The sequence below is a fragment of the Vespa crabro genome, chromosome 7, assembly GCF_910589235.1.
Source record: "Vespa crabro chromosome 7, iyVesCrab1.2, whole genome shotgun sequence".
Lineage (NCBI taxonomy): Eukaryota > Metazoa > Arthropoda > Insecta > Hymenoptera > Vespidae > Vespa > Vespa crabro.
This window is the reverse complement of record NC_060961.1, coordinates 9,103,349-9,123,665: the sequence shown is the minus strand read 5'-3', so window position 1 is coordinate 9,123,665 and position 20,317 is coordinate 9,103,349. Positions and strand designations below refer to the sequence as shown.

General features: G+C 30.1%; 3 protein-coding genes across 5 annotated transcripts in view; 2 read left to right on the top strand and 1 right to left on the bottom strand.

Annotated features, from left to right (window-relative positions):
- LOC124425790 (pupal cuticle protein 20-like) overlaps nucleotides 1-903 on the bottom strand; it is a 3,940-nt gene extending 3,037 nt beyond the window's left edge. Inside the window, exons 1-2 of one of the 2 annotated variants that reach the window (XM_046966688.1) lie at nucleotides 863-903; nucleotides 122-415 (exon numbers count right to left, since the gene is read on the bottom strand). In XM_046966688.1, coding sequence (XP_046822644.1) covers nucleotides 122-130 — 9 coding nt within the window. In that variant the 5' untranslated portion in view covers nucleotides 131-415; nucleotides 863-903. The remainder of the gene's footprint in view (nucleotides 1-121; nucleotides 416-862) is intronic. The other variant, XM_046966687.1, reaches the window with a different exon arrangement.
- A 7,121-nt stretch (nucleotides 904-8,024) lies between these two features.
- On the top strand, nucleotides 8,025-12,936 carry LOC124425570. The gene is made up of 3 exons (XM_046966084.1): nucleotides 8,025-8,344; nucleotides 12,184-12,399; nucleotides 12,489-12,936. Exons 1-3 carry the CDS (start codon nucleotides 8,229-8,231, stop codon nucleotides 12,754-12,756), a joined length of 600 nt encoding a protein of 199 aa, XP_046822040.1. The 5' UTR covers nucleotides 8,025-8,228; the 3' UTR covers nucleotides 12,757-12,936.
- Nucleotides 12,937-14,229: 1,293 nt separating this feature from the next.
- Nucleotides 14,230-20,317, top strand: part of LOC124425670 (heterogeneous nuclear ribonucleoprotein K) — a 127,863-nt gene continuing 121,775 nt past the window's right edge. The window contains exon 1 of one of the 2 annotated variants that reach the window (XM_046966323.1): nucleotides 14,230-14,364. The gene's annotated coding sequence lies outside the window, so the exon portion shown is untranslated. The remainder of the gene's footprint in view (nucleotides 14,365-20,317) is intronic. The other variant, XM_046966318.1, reaches the window with a different exon arrangement.

Sequence of the window (20,317 nt, the reverse complement as noted above, 5' to 3'; positions counted from 1 at the left end):
GATGACACTGATCTCGCGAGACAAAACACTAGAAAGAAATTTGGAAAAAAAAACAGCAACAACAACGACGACGACGACGATGACGATGATGATGATGATGATGAGGAGAGTATATCCCTACCGATCTCATGTCGCTGCCAGCTGGATCCTTGTTAATCCCTTAGGTTCCTCGCGAAGTTGAGTCCTGCAGGAGCAACGTTTTCGAACACTAGATGACGAGAGATGATGTATCGCGAAACGATGGCGATAATTGCTCTGTACAGATTCAAGTCGAATCAAGCGTTCTTATATACTCCACCAAGGATGGATCGTCTTCCTCCCACCAGATCGAAGAGGAGGGCTTATGACTATGGCCTGATGAACAAGAAGAAGAACACCCTGATGAAGTTCGCCAACAGGAGTCCTCGTGTGCGTTCTTCAGTAAGAGAGAGATAGAAGATGAATATGTCTTCGGTGAACGGAGAGAGACAGAGTAGGAGAAAATGAACGTCTCTATGTGTAAAAGAAAGAGAGAGAGAAATAGATGAGAGGGTAGTTGCGCAAGTCGGATGATACAGATCGGCGGGCATCTCTCGACGAATCTGAAGGTCGAACGATCGTTATGAGAATGCATCAATTAACCCGGTATAAATGTAACTGACTGACTCTATACCATTATAGAGAAAGAGAGAGAGAGAGAGAGAGAGAGAGAGAGAGAGAGAGAGAGAGAGAGAGAGAGAGAGAGAGAGAGAGAGACGACAACCACGTAAAAAAATGGAAAACGAAAAAAATATGGTAGTAGCAGCTAAGAAAGAAGAAAGGATCACGATGCGGTGTTGAAGAAGTACGAGAGACATTTTACTCATATTATACAGTCGTGTACCTCCTTGTAATTATATCGGTCTTTCTTCGTAGGATATTACGACTGGGGTCGCATCATCATCATCCTATCCGCGGCTTATAGAGAGCAAGCAAGCAAGCAACCAACGCACGTCGATTCCTGCAACCAACTCTCTGTTGAGATATCTTGCTTATTACGTAAGAGATGCGTTGCACATCTTTCTGTTTCTAGAAAGAGAGAGAGAAAGAGAAAGAGAGAAGGGTGAGGGAAAGAGAAAAAGAGAAAGATGGTGCGTGTAATGCGTCGTCTACGTATTAGAAGAGAACGCGCTCCAAATCGTCTAGTATATTACTGATCGGGACGTAAATTCTCTTCTTCTTCTTCTTCTTCTTCTTTTAATGATCAAACCTCTCTATCTTTTTGTCTCTTTCTATATATCTTTCTCTTGCTCTCTTTCTCTCTCTCTCTTTCTTTTATTTTCTTTTTTCTCTTTTTTGTTCCTCTGATCTCTCAAGTCACGGTACCCACGCTACTCTCAATCGCTTCTTTCCTCCAATAATCGACTTTCTGTCTTTAGATCAAACCTATTCCGTCTTTAGCTCATTAAACTTACTCTTAGAAATCTTTCTCTTTGTAAATGTGTAAAAGGAACGAATACATCTCTTCTACTTTGACTTCTTCTTCTTCTTTTGTTGCTGCTGCTGATGATTCTTTTACTCTTATTGGTACAACACCATCTTTCCTTATTTGGTCCGTCGACGATTTTAACGCGCTGCTAGATCATCGTCAACGTCATAGCTATTCGGGCCTCACAGATTTTCTTACAAGAATTTCATATTTTATCGAAGTATCTCCGAGATTCAACTCTAGGACAATGAAAAATCGTTTTTTATTTCTCATTGAGCAATCGTCATTTCATTGCCTCGTTATTATTTCTCACGGAAGTTGTGTATGGTAGATCGGTATTAAGATGGCGGGACAAAGAGGAAAAATAAAACCTTGACTTTATATACTTTGTTTGGTATACGGGTAAATTATTCACTTTTTTATTTAGTTTAGATCTATTAAGATATATATTTGTTTGTTAAGAAAAAATTTTTTATTGTGATATGATGATATGTTATTCAATATGTCATTGATATATAAGAGATCGTTTGATTAAAAAAAAAAAAATGGTAAAATGTTTCTTTTTGTTTTTACTGAATTTTTTTATACTAATTTGTTTAATTTACATTTTATTTTAGACTTTCACTATATACGTATATACATATACACATGTTTGTGTATTTAAATATCTTAATACTACATAGATATATTATCATGTATATATTTTTTTTTTATTTTATATTTATACTATTATCTCATACACACACGCGCGTGTATATATATATATATATATATATATATATGTATATATATGTATATTTTATTGTGTTTTTATTTAAAAATTTATATATATTTATATATTTTTTTTATTTTACATATGCATATACTATGATTGATAGTATATATATACATAGATAATTATATGACGTGACCGAGAATCAGTCACTTCACCTGACAGGATCATCTTTAGACAGCGATTGAAAGCAACGCGCTCGATGATATAACAACTACTAACTGGTCTGCATTTTACCTTCGAGATTTCTACTCGATCGTAATCCTAAAGTGAAATTTTCGATTCTTGGTCTTTATGCTACATATATATATACGTATACAGAAATTATGCGCATATTTATGGTTTTTTTGTTTGAGGATTTACTTTCTTGATCTTTTTTATTTCCTTTTTTTATTTATAGAGAATATAGCAAATTAAAACTTTGGAAAAAGAATTTTTTCTTTTTACTTCTTTTTTCTTTGGAATATAGTAATGATTATCGCCATTTTTAAATCCAGTTCAGAAGTTAGGATTTTCTAAGCTTATAAATATGAAATTTATGTTTTTAAATAATTTTATGTTTTAATTTCAGTATATTTTAATCATAAATATTGATAAAAGTATTTTAAAATATTTATAAACACATAGCAGAATATAATATTAAAACAGAATTAGACAAAAATTATGGCCATTTTTTAAATAAAAATAAAATTTTTATACCGTTTATGATTACTTTAAATTAATAATGTTCATAATTTCTTTCTTTGTAGAAGCTTTTATAAATTCATCATAGTTCTTATACATATAAAAAATTAAAAACTAAACTGCAACAAAACTTTGCAGTGTAGATCAAATATTTGTTATTCATATAATAACAATAAATATAAAAAATTCAAATGTCTTAGATATAAACAAATTAAATCGCATCAAATGTCGTCAATTGTACAAATCTTTATATAAATAATTAACTACTATTAAGATAACAAGACTTTTTAATAAGTTTAAGATTTATTATAAAAGAAACTATTTGAATTAACCACAGAAAGAAATGAAATCATCAGAAAGATCGTCGATTTGAGCAATCAAAGTTAAAGAGGATCAAAGAGGTTCAAAGAGGATTAAATGGAAAGATGATTTCCTACAATCTATATAAATACATGTATACACAGAAATACATACGTATCTTTCAATATACATCTAGAAAGGAAGAATCAAGAGATATTTGAATAAACCGGGTACGGCTTGATTAAAAATCGGGCCACTCGTGAGTCTCGTTCTCAATAATAGGATGCTAGAAGATCGTTTGAAACAATGTGTATGTAGGTATATAGTATTCTAGCTCTTCAGACGGGGTTTACAAAGCAAGTGAGCTGCTTTCTAAAAGGATCATCGAGTCACCTAGCACAGATATATATTCTTTGAGAAGACCCAGCCCTTTTAGCGCGCTCCTATCCTCGCATTCATCTATCTTACTGCTCGTGTTATGCCAGAGGTTAGGTTCTCGTTCGCCGGGAATTCTTTGAACTACTTCTTCTCTTCTTCTTACGCGAGAATCGAATATCGTGATAGAAAATAAGATGGGTCATGCTTCTAACTAAAAAAGGAATAATTTTTAATGATAAAGATCGATCGAACGAGGAACTGTAATGGCAACTGTTAACGACGACGACGAAGTTGAAAGATGGCGCTCGAAAATGAAGAAATAATGGTGGATTTTTTTCAATTTTTAATTTGATCGACTTATCGATCGACGCGTCAATTAAATTTTATTGTATTTTTTTTCTTCTCTTTCCTCTTCTTCTTACGAAATTCAGATTGAACTCAATGCCGACTCTTGTAACCTGCCACTCGGTAACCCTTTTTTTCGCCTGTGTTCTTGCTCCCGCTTGAGTCAAATCGTTTCGAAAGAGCGCGAACAGACAGCCTGAGGTCGAGACAGAGAAAGAGAAAAAGAGAGAAGAAAAAAGCTGCGGTCTGGATGATTTCTTACGCTTTGGTATTGACGCAACTATTCTCCGACAACAAGGATTACATGCTGGATGAGAGTACAAGATGAGAGACCATGGAAATATATTATAAAAAATAAAAGAGAAGGAATTGTTGCTAATCGATTAGGACAATGCAACGAATTGAACAAATTTTTTTATCACAAGTTGTAAAATACGAATTATAAAATAATATTATATTTTGTGAAATATTGTCTCTATCTTAAATCAAATGTGGAGTGGAACAAAAATTCTTAGGTGATATTAAAGATTAATTATTCTCTTTCGAGGATCCTTTTTTAAACTAATTTTCCTTTTCAGATTCACTAAAACTACGAGCATCGGAAGTTTTGTTCCATCTTGTATAACAAGTTGCACAAATTTGTCTATCTGAATTAAATTCATTTTATTCTTGATTATTCATTCAAAATCTGCAACAAAGATTTTCTCGCGTTTATACATGCTTAAAAGGATTATAAATATAAATTATTTGTATAAGAGGTACTTGTACTCATCCATTTAAAGTTCAAGTCTCAAAAAATAGAAAAAAAGAAAGAGATACAATTATAATAACGATTCTAACATCTACAAAAAAATCAAACTTAATTCATTAAAATATCGAAAGATCATGAAAGTATAATACTAAAGTTCGTGGCACATAAGGTCTCGTATGGGATTTGACTCTTGAAAAGTAATATCTCGGTAAAAAGAAGCATTAAGATAGAAAAGAAGCGATGAAGTGAATGGGTGCTCATCAGTAGCCCCGAAGCCTTTTCGCGCGCGCGTTCCGTGTGATAGAGAAAAAAAATATAGTTCAGGCCGCAGGAATTACATAATTTCAAAATGGCGTTGGAACATCTTTCGTTCGATGTTGATGATTAGTAAGAATAAGAGAGAATGGTTGTTACCGATCCTATCGTTACTTTTTATTCTTATTTCTTTTTTTTTTATTCAATCCTTCATCTCTTATTAGTTGAATTGGATCAGTATGACCTTTGATTTAGGGGTGCAGTCGATCTCGACACGAATGCGTCCCTTTCAAAGGATGATCCAATTTGAGAGTGAACATACGATGCTGATATGTACCCGGTTCGCCTTGGATATGTACCATAAGAGTGAAGGGGGGAAGATCCGGTGAGAAAAAGAGTTAAGAAGCAGAAAGAAAGAGAAAGAAAGAGAATGTACCAAGATGCGATTGGTATTGCTATATCTCATTCGCTATCAAATGTTACTGATTTCGGTCGCATCTATCCAAATATTTACTTTAGACTTAAATGATTTTCGTGCGTAGATCTGTTTTGGTAATGCTGAACGGCTCGATTGATATCCAGCAAACGTTGTTTATCTACCAAATGACATATATTCATTTTAAATGTAGATATGATAAGATAGATATATGAATATGTATCTATATTTGTTCCGCTTATATGCTCTTCTCCTTCTTTTTCTTTCCTCTTCTTCTTTCTTCTTTATGTATCTAATCTTACGTATGGATTTGATTCTTTACGTCCGGTTACCAAATGTATCTGCTGGTACCAAAGGAATTACAACATCATTTTGAATAGCTCTCATATTCAATGTGTTCACCGAGATATTTCATCGAACTATATATATACCTACCGGATACCATTCCTACTTTACACATACATACATGAATACGTATTTATGATGTGAGAAGACAAGTCTAATTTACGAACGGTGAAGTGAAAAGTTTCTAGTGTTTGACATGGAACTATAGCAATCGAACACATTTTTGTATTTTTCTTGTCTCCTCGTAATTTGTATTAAAAATTACTTTCTTCTTTTTTGCTTTTTTTTATAACAAGATGCAAAAGTTTTTAGATGATTTTAAAGATCAATTACTTTTTTTCTTAAGATTAATTACTTTTCTCTAAAAGAGACTTTTAACTTGGCAGTTAGACTTATAGTTATAAAAGTTAAGCTTGTAGTTTTACACTTTGAAAAAAAATTAGTCTAAAGTCTCGACAAATAGTAATCGATTTTTAAAATTACTTAGGAACTTTTGGTCCAGTATTTTTCTAAGCTTATGTGGATCATTTGTCTTAAAAATTTTTTTATGCCATCCAGTTTTTTTTCTTTTATTTTTTTTATTTTTTATTTTCTTTTAAGTTTCGTCCGACTTTTGTTATATGTTTAGCATTACATGTATCATAAAATAACAAGATCGACTGACACTATTTATTTCAAGATAAATAAATTTTCGTAAAAATGATACGTACAATTATGTAAGATCGCTAATGTAACTCACGATACTTTCAGTAACGAGTTTGTCTTGTGAAAGATCGATCGGGGATCATCAACCATTAAATTTTCACGAAGTCACTTTCTTCGACATTCCGTCGGAGGATGCAGATGTAGCATAGCATCAATGGCTTTGATCTAACGTGATTGTCTAAGCACACGTAACCTGTTGAATACATAATCGTCATTACCAGCGAGAAATTTTACTGAGAATGTGAAACGAAAAATGTAGATCACGATAGCTCTCTATGAATCTCAGCCATTGTAACATGATTGATAGATCGAGTATACAAAGATAAAAAAGACTAAAAGAACAAATTTTTAATAATTGTATGTTTAATTATATACTGTTTACATTCTATATATATATATATATATATATATATATATATATATATATATATATATATATATATATATATATAGTAATATATTTTAATAATATATTATTAAAATAATATTAGTATAATACAATAATTAATATTAGTTAGTATAAATATTAGCATTGCTATGAAAATATATGATAATAAATATACACACACACACATATGCTTTATATACGATTATATATATACAGGGTGTTTCACGTAACTGAAACAGTCTGTATCTCCTAAACGGTTAAAAATAGAAAAAATGTTATAAATCAAAATTAAATGATATCATACGATGCATAATATGCAAATAATTTTATGCACTTTTATCCATTGGTGCATCAGAAAAGTGTAACTGCACTTTTTTTTAATGGAAACCTATATCTTTGACTAAAGCAGTTGATGCAGTTTTTTATGCTCTACATAAAAATAACATACTTATGCCCTAAACTTATACGTTAGGAAATTATCATAGCTAAAAGTTCTCTAAATTTTTTCGGTAATCATGAACCAGCCATTAATATTAATCACTAATATGAATGTAAAATTATGTTTTTTATTAGTAAGTATTCATTACTTGTGGTATTAACCGTTCATTAACACATGACGACAGACCTAAATAATACAGAAAAAATTAGTTACGATAACTTCCTAACGTATAAGTTTAGGGCATAAGTATATTAATACTTTTATGTAGAGCATAAGAAAAGTGCAGTTACATTTTTCTGATGCACCGATGCACAGAAATGCATAAATTTATTTCCATATTATTCACCATTTAATTTTCATATAACATTTTTTTTTCTATTTTCAATTATTTAAGAGATATAGCATGTTCCAGTTGCATGGCATACCCTTTATGTATAATTGTAAATTTATATAATATTATAATCTAAATTTACTTACTTATATTTGTGTAACTCTAATCTCCATGAAAATTTATTTACTTTTATGAAAAATTTTATGTTTAAGTATTACAATTTTTCTTATTTTCATTAAAAAACTATCTTTATTTCCCAAATACAATAAAACATATATCTTAAATACTAATCATTTTTAAATATAGAACGCCACCAAGCTTACATTCATGAAGAAACATTTGAAACATTATGATCGATAAGATAGATCGCATAATGATCACTTCTTGACAGCAGTGCCATCTTGACTATTTCGCTTGCAATATTTAAAAAGTTTCGTTCGTATAATAGTCAACGGTATCGATGATGATCTGGTTTGTTTCATCGCGGCTCGTTGTGACGTATCTCCATGTTTTCGAGGAATTCACATATATTCGAGAGAAACAGGAAACAACATTGAATCTTCGACATTAAGAGACAGAGCCTTTAAGCGTTCATTTGGTACGGCGAAGTGAAAATCGAGAAAGGAATTTTATAGATTAGAAAGAGTTAAATATGTCGCAAGAGGAAGAAGTTTTGAGTGAGAAAAACGAAATGCTTCAGGCAAACAATGCGCTTCTTTTTCGACTTGCTATAACAAAGAGTTTTGAAAACATCTCTGAATCTGTTTGGTGAGTTATAAATATATAAGTCTATAAGTTAGATATATGTAATTTTTAAAAGTTTCTTACAAACTTTATTCAAACTTTGATACTTTTTTTTATTTCAAGGAAAATAGTAAAACAAATTAGTACTTGAACTACTCTTGACTAACTTATTTAATTATTACCACGATGTCTGCTTTGTTTCTATTGAAATGTTACCCATAATAGCCTTTATGAATTCACAAGAAAATGTTCGCTTTGTCAAGTATATATCTAGAATGCAAATCACAGTTGTTATAACAAAGATGATTCATCAGTGACGACAGCATAGTTGAATAGAAGTGAATTTTAAATTTGAATCTATTCTTATATAAAGACAAACAATTATTCTATGCTCTGTGTTATTACATGACCTCTTTATTGTATAACTTCTATAGTTTTTAGTTGAAGATAAAAGTTTGTTTTACATTACGTGGATTATTATGAGATAGATATAAGTAGAAAATTGTATAAAGTTACTAGAAAAAGAGAACTTATGTACGTAGAAAAGTACATAATTTTATCTTTGTATTCATTGTAATGTTAATTAAATAATCTGAGTTATTATGTATTCAAAGGTAGATAATATTTATGAAAATATTACATATATTAAGTAATGATATTGAAAATAATTTCTGAAAGGATTTAGAGATATTCTCTCTCTCTCAGGACTTATAATTATAGCTATAGAAGTATGACCGGAAGTTGCTTGCTTCATGATTGCTTCCAGGAAGAAGTAATCTATATCGGAATATATCATATCGAATACTATGCGTGGTTTTCTTATAATCTGAAGTATTTTATTCTTTGATCTTTTTTTAATGGTAATGCATTCACTCATATAAATTTAATTACAATATAGTGATTAATTTTTTCTCCTTGTAATCAACATAAAATTAATCAACTTGCAAGATACTTCAACAAAGTTTATTAACTCTTGCTTTAGTATTACGTATCAAGTGAATCATAACCTCAGCAAAATGATGGTCGATTACAACCATGTTTCCGCGTTGGATTTTCAAGTGAAAGGATCGAAAAAAGGCGGTCACAGTTTTGCATTGACATTATTCGATCATGAGTATATACGTTGGTCGTTTCATCGAATCATTTGTAAACAGTATTTTCTAAGAAATTAAAGAGAATAATCCGAAAAAATGTTATTAAAGAAACATATTTCGCGATTTTCGAAAAATATTCACAATGACGACGATAAGTAGACCATTAGAAAAATAAGATTATAAATTTGTAAGACGCGAAATTGATGATATAAGAATTGTATAAATGTTGAATTTATAAGGCGCGAAATTCAAAATGTGAAAATCTTAAAAATATATTTATACATTTAAAACGTGAGAATCGTAACAGTGTTGTATTTATAAAACAAGAAATTCACAATGTGATAATCGTATAATTTTCGTGTATTTTTTTTAGAAAAAATAAAACAAAAGAAAAATTTGACAAAATCATATCATTCAAAATGTAGGAAATGTATAGATCCTCGTTATATTTATTTTAACGTGAAACAAAAATTCTGACGAAATAATTAATCTCTTTCACAATGTCGTATACTTATCCGAAAGTACGTTATATCTACCTACTTACAAACGATATGAATCTTAAGCAAGAGAATATCGGATGGAGGGGAAGAAAATGTTGAGGTCGCTGGGACGATGGTGTCACTCGATGTCATTGGCCTTCACGACTCGCATGTTAATTCGTCGTTCGTTCGTTCTTTCGTTCTCTGACGTGCCATCGAGTTCTTTGGTCACCATCGAAAGATTATGCGTTCTCTCTCTCTCTCTCTCTCTTTCTTTTTCTTTCTTTCTCTCTCTCTCTCTTTCTCTCTCTCTCTCTTTCTCTACATTTCTTATTCTAAGAATCACAACGTTAAAGAGATTCTATTCTCTCATCTCCTTCTCTTAAACTTCTTTACTAATCGTTCTCCTTCTATTTCCTCTTCCGAGAAACTCAGCAACACTGGCATACCGGTTGACCTTCGAGGAATTCCATGAAACGTTCGAGGAAACAAAGGACCCTAAGCGTATATATGTAGTATTACTACACTACTACGAAAAGAAGAGAAAGAGAGAGAGAGAATGAGAGAGAAAGAGAGAGATATCGTCAACGGAAGCCGCAGTTGTTGGAGCGACCCTCGCATTGTGAATATCGTGCCGGTTGTCGATTGATCGAGATCGTGGAACGAAGACAATTTCTTGTTCTATTTTTTCTTATACAATGTTTTCAAGTTATAAACTTAAATTCCTAGTCATTTGTTATGGTACATGTACTAGACACTGTGATAAAAGGATCTTCATCATCATCATTATTGAAATTGAAAGTTGGTAAAAATTAATAAGTGTGCTCGATTAGGTCTGGACTAATGCAAATATGTAGCATTGATATCAAATTGCACCAGTCCCGGCCTGATCGGAGCATACTATAACGACGTTGGAGAAATTGTTTCTTTTATTTATTAAAATTGGTAAGATTTTGTAAAATTGAACTTGTTATTTTTAATATTATTTACGTTTTATATATTTCTTTATGTATATTATATTTATATATTTTATTTTTATATATATGTATATATATAAAAATTTATATGTGCATATGTATATATGTATTATTTTTTAGATAATTATACTCAATAATTATCTTAATTTTTATTTCCTTATTTTATTGACTTACAATTAAATGATTTTAATTCACAATCTCATTTACATGTATCGATTTATTATTAATGACTGTTTTTACCATATATTATGAGTTTACATTTTCGATTAACTTTCGTAATAAAATTGTTCTTAAAAAGTATAATATTAAAAATTAGAAGATTAGATTCAATCACAATTATTATCATTTTTGATGTAATTAATAACGTCATTAATATCAATTTATTATCAATAAGTACATCCTTAACACAGTTTACTTTATAGATTCGCATTTTTATGATAAGATCATTCTTAAAAATTTGATTAGAAATTAGATAATTAAAAAGACTCGATAATTATCTTCATTTTTGACTTAATTAATAGTTTCATTTGTATCAACTTTTATTATCATTGAATATTTTTATATCATAGATAAGTTTATTTTACAGGCTGATTTCATGATAAAATCATTCTCAGATTTAATCTTTTTAGAAATTCCAATGATTACATAATGGATTAGTATTGTTTGTCTGCTGTCGTAATCTGATAGAAGGATCCGATATATATCAGTGTTGCTTCTTGGAATTGAAAGCACTAGTAGATGTAGGTAATTTAAGAAAGTTTGTTTCGAGTTAAATTAAAAAGAAAAAAAATTTGATCGTTATGATACGATTTATGTGGATACATTTCTATTTTTACAGAATTCACATAAAGTCCGATAACACTTTTACCATTTAAATTATTTAAAGTGTTACCTGACTTCATGTAAATCCTTTATCAATTAAATATATATAAGAAAATAATTTAATTGATTTGGAATAACGGTCTATTTGGAAAACATTGTCTATATGCCCGAGTGTATGTTGCGTAAAGTTTACACATTTACATATAATATATGATCGTATATACATGTATCTAATATAAGTAACGTATGAAAAAAATGCAGACAAATTTAAAAGTCTTAGGTAAGGTTATGTCTACATATATTGTTAATATTAATACTGTATTTCTTCTCTTTATACATGTAATATATACACTTATATACGAGAGATAGGAGTATATATTATTATTTAATATTACTTATAACTTACGAATAAAGATTATTTTATTCTATATATAATTATATGAAATAGGAAGAATTCAAAGAGTGCAAAACAATTTTGTTCATTGTTTCAGTAAGGAAGAATTTCTCGAATTACTGACTATCGTTAAGAAACAGCCATCTTCCTCGCTTGGGCGTAAATTGTACAAAGCTATGATCGATGAATTGTTGGAGAAAATGAACGATCAATTGAAGGAAATATATCAAGAGGGTTCGTTGGAAGCTGGATTGACAAAACTTTCCAAATTGTCAGAAGAAGCAGGGAATACAGTTAATAATGAAACTGTTTGGTATATTAGAAATTTCCAGTTTATTTTATAAATAGTTTATTACTGTAGTAATATTTATTATATTATATTGTATACATGTATATATATAGGAGACCACCTGGAGATGTTAAAGTACATTTGAGATCTTTAGACTCAGAAAAGATTAAGGAAGAATGTGAAAAACTAGAGAAATGGTTGACTGAAATAGAGAATGAAAATGCTATGTTAATGAAGAAACTGACTAATGATAGAGCTAAAGTATATACTATTAATAGTAGAATAGCAAAGATTTTACACCGTGGTCCTATGATTCAAGAACATTTGGAAGATCAAGTTGAGCAGTTGCAACATTTACTCCAAGTTTTAGAAAAAGATTGAGATTCTCTCAGTGTTTTGTTTACGAATACAAGATAAAAGGATTCCACTTGAATTGTGAGAAAGGAATGAAGACAAAGAGGTAGAGTTTCTATTCCTGGAATGATCAAGAAAAAAAACCGTTTATAGTATGATGATAAACGGAAGAATCCGAAATATGTTGAAAAATGATTGGTGGAAATATTTGAAGTTTTATTTAAATATTTTATTTATTTATTTATAGTTATACTGATTTATAAGCCATGTGTCATAGTCAGTTTTTATGTTACATTAAATTTACCATTTTTATTGCCATACTAAATCGACCATTTTTGTTGTCATAGTAAATTGGCCATTTTTATACTATAGTAAAAGAAAATGATTTTATATTCATGTATGTAAGATACTCATATGTAAGACATGTTACTTAATTCGTCAATTTTGTTAGATCTTATTTGAAGACTTGTTGGTTAGGATAACGTTAATTTTATCTCGTAACTCTTGCGAGATATTTTTCATTTTCGATGCTCTTTCTAATTTACGAAGTAAAGCTACATTTCTTTTCTACGATATAATATTATTAAATTAATTGTAACACGTCGTTTATAAAGTGTATTTACGCAAGAACATAAAATGATTATCATGATTATAATTAATTTTAAAAAAGGGAATTGTATATTAATTACCTTTTCTATCTCTATTGTTATAGATAATTCTTTAATCTTTTTGTCATTTTCTTCCTTTGACCGTTTACATTCGATCAAACTTTCCTTTAAATTATCTTGTTCGATCGTTAACTTTTCAAATTTCCCGCGAATTTCTTCGTATATGTGTTGATTATTAAATATTACGCAGGACAAATAATTATCGTGAATATTTCTTAATCGATCCTGGAGCATCTCATTTCTTATTTTCATTTCTTCTATTTCAAGCAAAGTCCTTTCTCTCGATTGATTAACATACAAAATTTTCATTTCGATTTCTTCGTATTTTTTACTAAAAATGGTTTGTAATTTTTTTCCATTTGATTGCATGTCTTTTGTAATGTTCATCTTGTTTTTATCGTCTTGCATTGTAGAAGAACAATTTAAAACAAAAAAAGAACTTCTTGTTTTTGAAATTCTTTTTTTTTTAAATAAAATTTAATTAAACAGAAAAAAGAAGCAAAATAATATTTCGAATAATTAATATAAAAAAATATCGTTGGATTCATTCGAGTTAATAATGTTTGATGTTAATTTCTATGTAAAATATTAAAAGATGAAAGAAAAACGATCAACGTTTCTATGAACAATATTAAAAGGTGAAAGAAAGACGATAAAAGAAAATGGCGATCATGGTTGGACAGCGATGGTGCAGCAGCGACAACATGGCGAATGATCCACGCTAAATGAGTTCCCGCGTAAAGGCAAGCTCGACATTGATTGGTTCGTTTCCTCAAATCGCATAATTCGGTTGAGTACAGCTAATAGGCCGGCAGATGGCGGTAGCATTAGCTCCGTCCGGTGCATCGCACAAGGCGGCTCGCCATTGTGCCCCGTGATTGCCTACCGAAGTTTTCGTGTTGTGAAGGAGAATTGATTTGGTTTTTAGCAGTCTTCTGTGCGCTTTCTAGCTGTGCCGCTATAACGGGTAAGTCAAAAATCATTATGCTATGGAGGATTGACATTGAACATTATTCGTTAAATAATTTTCAAGTGTTAAGTGAAAAAGCGTCCTGCTCGCCCGTTTCTGGTCTTTTTTCTTTTTTTTTCTTCTGTCTTTCGTTCTATATTTTTTTCTTTTTTATCATTTCCAACATATTCCGTCGGGTTAATAATTAAAACGGTGAACGACTTCGTACACATAGCACGTTCGTTTTTTTACGTTGCAAATAGAGTAACGGCGTGCCGACGTTACTCAACTTTTTGGGGGTTAGTTTTGTGCCACTGGCGGGCACGCTCACGCTCGCGCGCGCGCGCGTCCGTTCGTCGTCTCTTTACCTCCTTTCCTGCCCTTACGATCGTTTCGTTCTTCTTCAATTCCATGCAGTGTTGTAGGATGGAATACGTAAACTTGTTACAATTTTTCAATTGTCTTTTTTTGTCTTTTTTGTTTTATTTTTAATTCTATTTTTTTTGTCTTGTTTTTCGAATACGATATTTCATTTAAGATAAAAGTAATAGAGATACAGATAGAGACAGAGAGAGAGAGAGAGAGAGGGCGGAGGGAGAGGGAGAGAGAGAGAAGAGAAAGAAAGAAAGAAAGAAATAAGCTAGTTTAAATTTATAGGTTATAAGTTTGTACGTTCTGTTTTTCTAGGAGGTGTCGCACCGTGTTATACGATAACAACGACAACGACAACGACGATGAAGGTCGACAGCCGAAGTCGATAATTCCGGTAGTTCGTTTCGGCTTCTTCCGTCGGAATTCGTTTGAATTTTTTCGTACGTTTATCGGAACATAATAAAGTCTTTCGGAAAATTCCTCAATAGCGGAGTCTTTCCACCTCGTCGTTGTCGTCGTCGTCATGATGATTAACTTTCATAGGTATTGTTTCGCTTTGAGTTTCTTAATTAATAAATAAATTTTTTTGCTTTAATTTTATTGGACAAGGATTAGAAAAAAGGTGGGTGGGGCATAGGGGGAAGAATTACGCACGTTAGAAAAAGACAGTGAGATCAGCGCCACTTCACGAGGATTTCTCTTGTCATTGGAGTCGTAGTCATTTCTCGTTCCTCCTCCTTGCGTATGCCCGCCGCGTTATCACAAAAGATAACATGATGGATCACAATTTTATTATCTGCTCATTCTCGATTGTAACGTTTCAATCGCAATGAACGTAATATGATGTTTTCTTTTTAGTTTTATCCAATTTGTTTTCTATATGTACTATTAGATTTTTTATTTCTAAGATTTTTTTTTTCTTTTTTTCGTATTTGGTGATTTGTTATAGACAAATTTTGATGAAATGAGATTTAAGGTTAGATGTTCATAGAACACGCACGCATAGTAACAAGGAAGAAGAGAATTTAGATTATTTTGTAAGAATAATAAATGTTTGTTTTGTTCGATATATCATTATATATGTATATATATTATACGTATCTCATAGTAACATTACGCGCGCGCGTGTGTGTGTGTGTGTGTACATACATCAATTTATACATAATTATATATATATATATATATATATATATATATATATATATATATATAATATGTTGACATACAATATGATTGACATCAACATTGCACATATAGCAACAATATATTATATATTGTGTATATATCAATATGTTGGTATACTAATGTATTGATATAATAATATGCTGATATTAACATTGTGTATGTGTGTCTGTTATATTTTTCAGAAAATATGTTCTTTTATAATTGAAGATTTTATTAAAATAATTAATGTATCGTTATTTTTTATTCCTCTCTCTTAGACTGGTTAGTCTTAAGAAACTCAAGCGTATCCAATGAAACTTACGTCGGAGAATCTCGATGACCTCGAAAGAGAGACTCTCTTTGCGAATGCATGCAACCATCTGCGCTATAGCATTTCTTACGTTTATACTCTCGCATAGGTTAGCTCTCGGCTGTATACATGAAGCTTCTTTGGTAACAAGTCACGTGACTTGCCAATAAACACTCATTCGTAAGAAATCATTTTAAACGAATTCGAAATAATTTCGATAAATTTTTTGAGTTCAGGTTTTTCTTTTTTCTTCTCTATTTTCGTTTTTCTCTTCTTTTAGTTTATTTATTTTCATTCAAAATTTAATTAATTTATTTTATGGAGTACAAATTTATTACTATACATACATGTAAATACGTTTAAATATAAGTAATGGCGTGGGTTCGATCAACGTTTGCCATCCTCTTCACTTACCATCGACAACATCTATACGTGTAAGGTATTATGCTGGAATGCTTTCGAACACGATCATGTGTCTTCGTAGGTGGTATTCGGATAATAATAACTCGACAAGATATAGATATCTAAAGAATTTGCTTGAAAAATATTCGTTACTTTCTTTTTCGTATTTTTATATTCGATTCTCTTTTTCTTTCAGGACCGTAGGTGAGATTACTAATAATCCATATTATATCGTTCTTTATTAAAACATTTTGATTAATTCATATTAATTGATTTTTTTTTCGTTGAATAATATTTTATTAGATTTTGTTTTTATTAATTATTTTTTGTAGACATTTCACTTTCTTCTTTTTTCTATTATGATAAAAACGAAATTTCCTTTTTTTTTATTTGTTCGTAAATCGTATTTAAGAAAAGAGAAATAAGAAATCGTATTTAAGAAATTAAGGAAAGAGAAGTTTGTTTTGGAATCTATCTAATGTTTCTTTCCTATTTATTTATTCGCTGGAAAAGCTTTTCTATCGGTCGTTGGTGTTGTGCTGTTATTGGGTGTCCGACCAACCCGTAGACAAATCGGCAGAGAGTAAACAAGTATTTTGAATACAAAACATGTACCCTTGGAACGCGAGTATTACTGTGTTACGATTCTATGTGATCAGTTTTCACTGTGGAAATTCGTGTCCGCGAATGAACGCGTCTGCTACTTTCTGTGGTATTTTATGTTATTCCATGAACTGTACTGAAACGAACGGAAGTTGCAATGGTCGTTACATTATATATGCATACGATATATAATATATACACATTGCAATTTTCGAGTCATCTCAATTTTTTTTCTTTTCTTCTTTTTTTTTTTATTTTTAAGAGAAATTTAGTCATGTGACGCAATGGACGATAGCTTATGGTGGGAAAAAGAAATAAAAAATAGAATAAAGAGAAAAGAGTAGTTATATAAAATCGTTAAAGACCAGACGTTTATATTCAGCCGGATTTTCGATTTTATTTTTTGAAAACTTATTTTGAGGTTATGTCTTTCAAGTTGTTATAGACGTTCGATCAACGATAACAATAGTTCTCGTATTTATGAATCGTTTTCTATGTCGTCTTTTGTTCTCTCTTGAATTTCTTCGACGTTTTTACGTAACATTCAGTCACAGTCTAGATAATTGCTTGGAATGTAGAACAAGAATAGGCGTTAGTCTCTTTATTCCTATTTCTTGTCTCGTTCTTACATATGTCTATGTATTATATATGCGTAGTACTGTATCTCTAACCTGTTTTCTAACGTTCATTAGATTTAATGGACTTTATACATACGCACATGCGCGCGCTTACGCACACATACATATACACACATCTATTTATATATAGAATAACATTTACATACATAAATATGTTTCGAGATAAATGTACCTAATAAGTAATATGTATTTTCAGTATTTTATTATGTAAACAAGCAACATTGAGTTTAATATTTCTTTTTGTTACAAATTTAGATTATATTTTAGCCGATCTAATATTATAATATGCTATAGTAATATCGGAATTTATAGTAAATAGTAGCAGTCTTAATATTTTTGTAAAATGTTAATTTTATTTATTAAGAAATCCAAAACTACACTATATTATAATAATGTCGGACTTTGTAGTAAAAAATATTGAAAATACAGTGTCTTTTATTTAATTATAAAATTTAAAAAAATTGTTGATATTATTATAGTACAATATGTAATATTATGTTGATCAAGAAGAAACGTTGAAATTTTCTATAAAAATCTTTCAATACAGTGTTATTAATTTAAATATAAAATTGTGCAGATATTTCGACGTTATTATAATATAGTATAGTATCGGATTGACCAATAAGTATCATGTCAAAATTTTTAATAAAAAATCCTAAATATAGCTATTATATATATGTATGTATTACTTTATATTATTATATATATATATATATATATATATATATATATATAATTTCTACATTCTATATACTAAATTTCAACTGTACTATAATACAGTATAGTATAGCATTTAATTGACCAAAAAGTAATATCATCATTTTTAGTATACATTACCTAATACAATGTTGTTCATGTAGATTTAAAATACTGTAAATTTCACTATTACTTATTAGCTAATTCAATAGTAAACGCACATATTCAACCAACACATACACATACACACACACAGAAAGAGAGAGAGAGAGAAAGAAAGAGAGAAAGAAAGAAAGAAAGAAAGAAAGAAAGAAAGAAAGAAAGAAAGAAAGAAAGAAAGAAAGATACGTTACCTAAATATATATCCATATATTATACAGTGTTTTGTGTGAGATAAGTTTTGGGCTAGGTCAAGTTAAGTCGTATTAGAGGATAGTCTGATGTGAGTCGTCGTGGGACAGAGTTTCTCGTAAGTTGGGGGTGGGTTTTATGGATGGGGATGGTTCTCTCTCTCTTTCTTTCTTTATTTCCTCTTCGTCCCTCGTGGCACAACAAAGCGTTTCCAGGGTAACTGTTAGCTCGAGGTTGCCATCACAAAACTTTCCAGCTTGTGACTGAAAACATTAATGTAGGAGTTTCGGGGTGAGCGCGCGCATATTCTAAAGGGGTAGGGGCAAGGGCTCACCGCGTGCACGCAAATATGAGAGAAAGAGAAAGACAGAGGGAGAACTCACACGCCCATTGACACGCAAGCACGCGTGTTTTCCTCCTGACTTTGTCCTCTCGTCTAGGCGTTCCCTATGTGCTTGCTACCTACATCTCTCTTTTCCCTTCTTTCTTTTTTTTTTTTTTTAATTTATTTATTTTTCATTTACTTTGTTCTCTTTATCATTATATTTAAATAGGAAAAAAGGAGAGATGCATATTTTATACGAATATTGAAGATGATAGCATATAGAGTATATATATATATATATATATATATATATATATATATATACATGTCTCATGTTAACGTATGTGAATAAGAATTATTATTATTCTTTTTTCTTTTTCCAAGAATAAATCACAGTATCGTAATTTTATAGAAAAATGAATCGAATGTTTCTAATAAGTTCGTTTCAATTTCATAAGTAAGATGAAGACAATAGAAATAAAAATTAAATGAGAAAATAATATAGAGATAAAATAATATATATTCCATAGATTTATAAAAGACACATAATCTTTTGTCGGCTTTTAACTATGTTGTATTATACTTTTCAAACAGATTTTATTATATTTTTCTAATAACATTATGGTATGTAATGACATTAAGTATATGGTATCATTACTGACCTTGATACTATAGACAAGTTACATCATATCCCCCCTACACACGCGCGTGCGCGCGGGTTCAAGAATGATATAATTACAATGTCATGGTTTACATTGCCTTGTATCAAATTCCTGATTGGTCGTTATTCAATGTGTTAGTCTATTTATTTCCTCTTTTGGTGTTAGTTTCATTTTATTCCTATTTTTTTATTTATTTATATTTAAATTATGAAATTTAATTTTTTTTTTATTTAATATTTTATTCCTATGTAATATAATATAAATTAGAAAATATTAGTATATTTTGTGTATTATTGCAATACTATCTATGTGTAATATTATACTTTATATTACAACATATTTATTAACAACACACACACACACACACATATATATTATTTATTGTATAGAAAATCGTCAAGATCATTTGATAACGTAAAATACGTGATTAATAGAAAATGATGTAGTC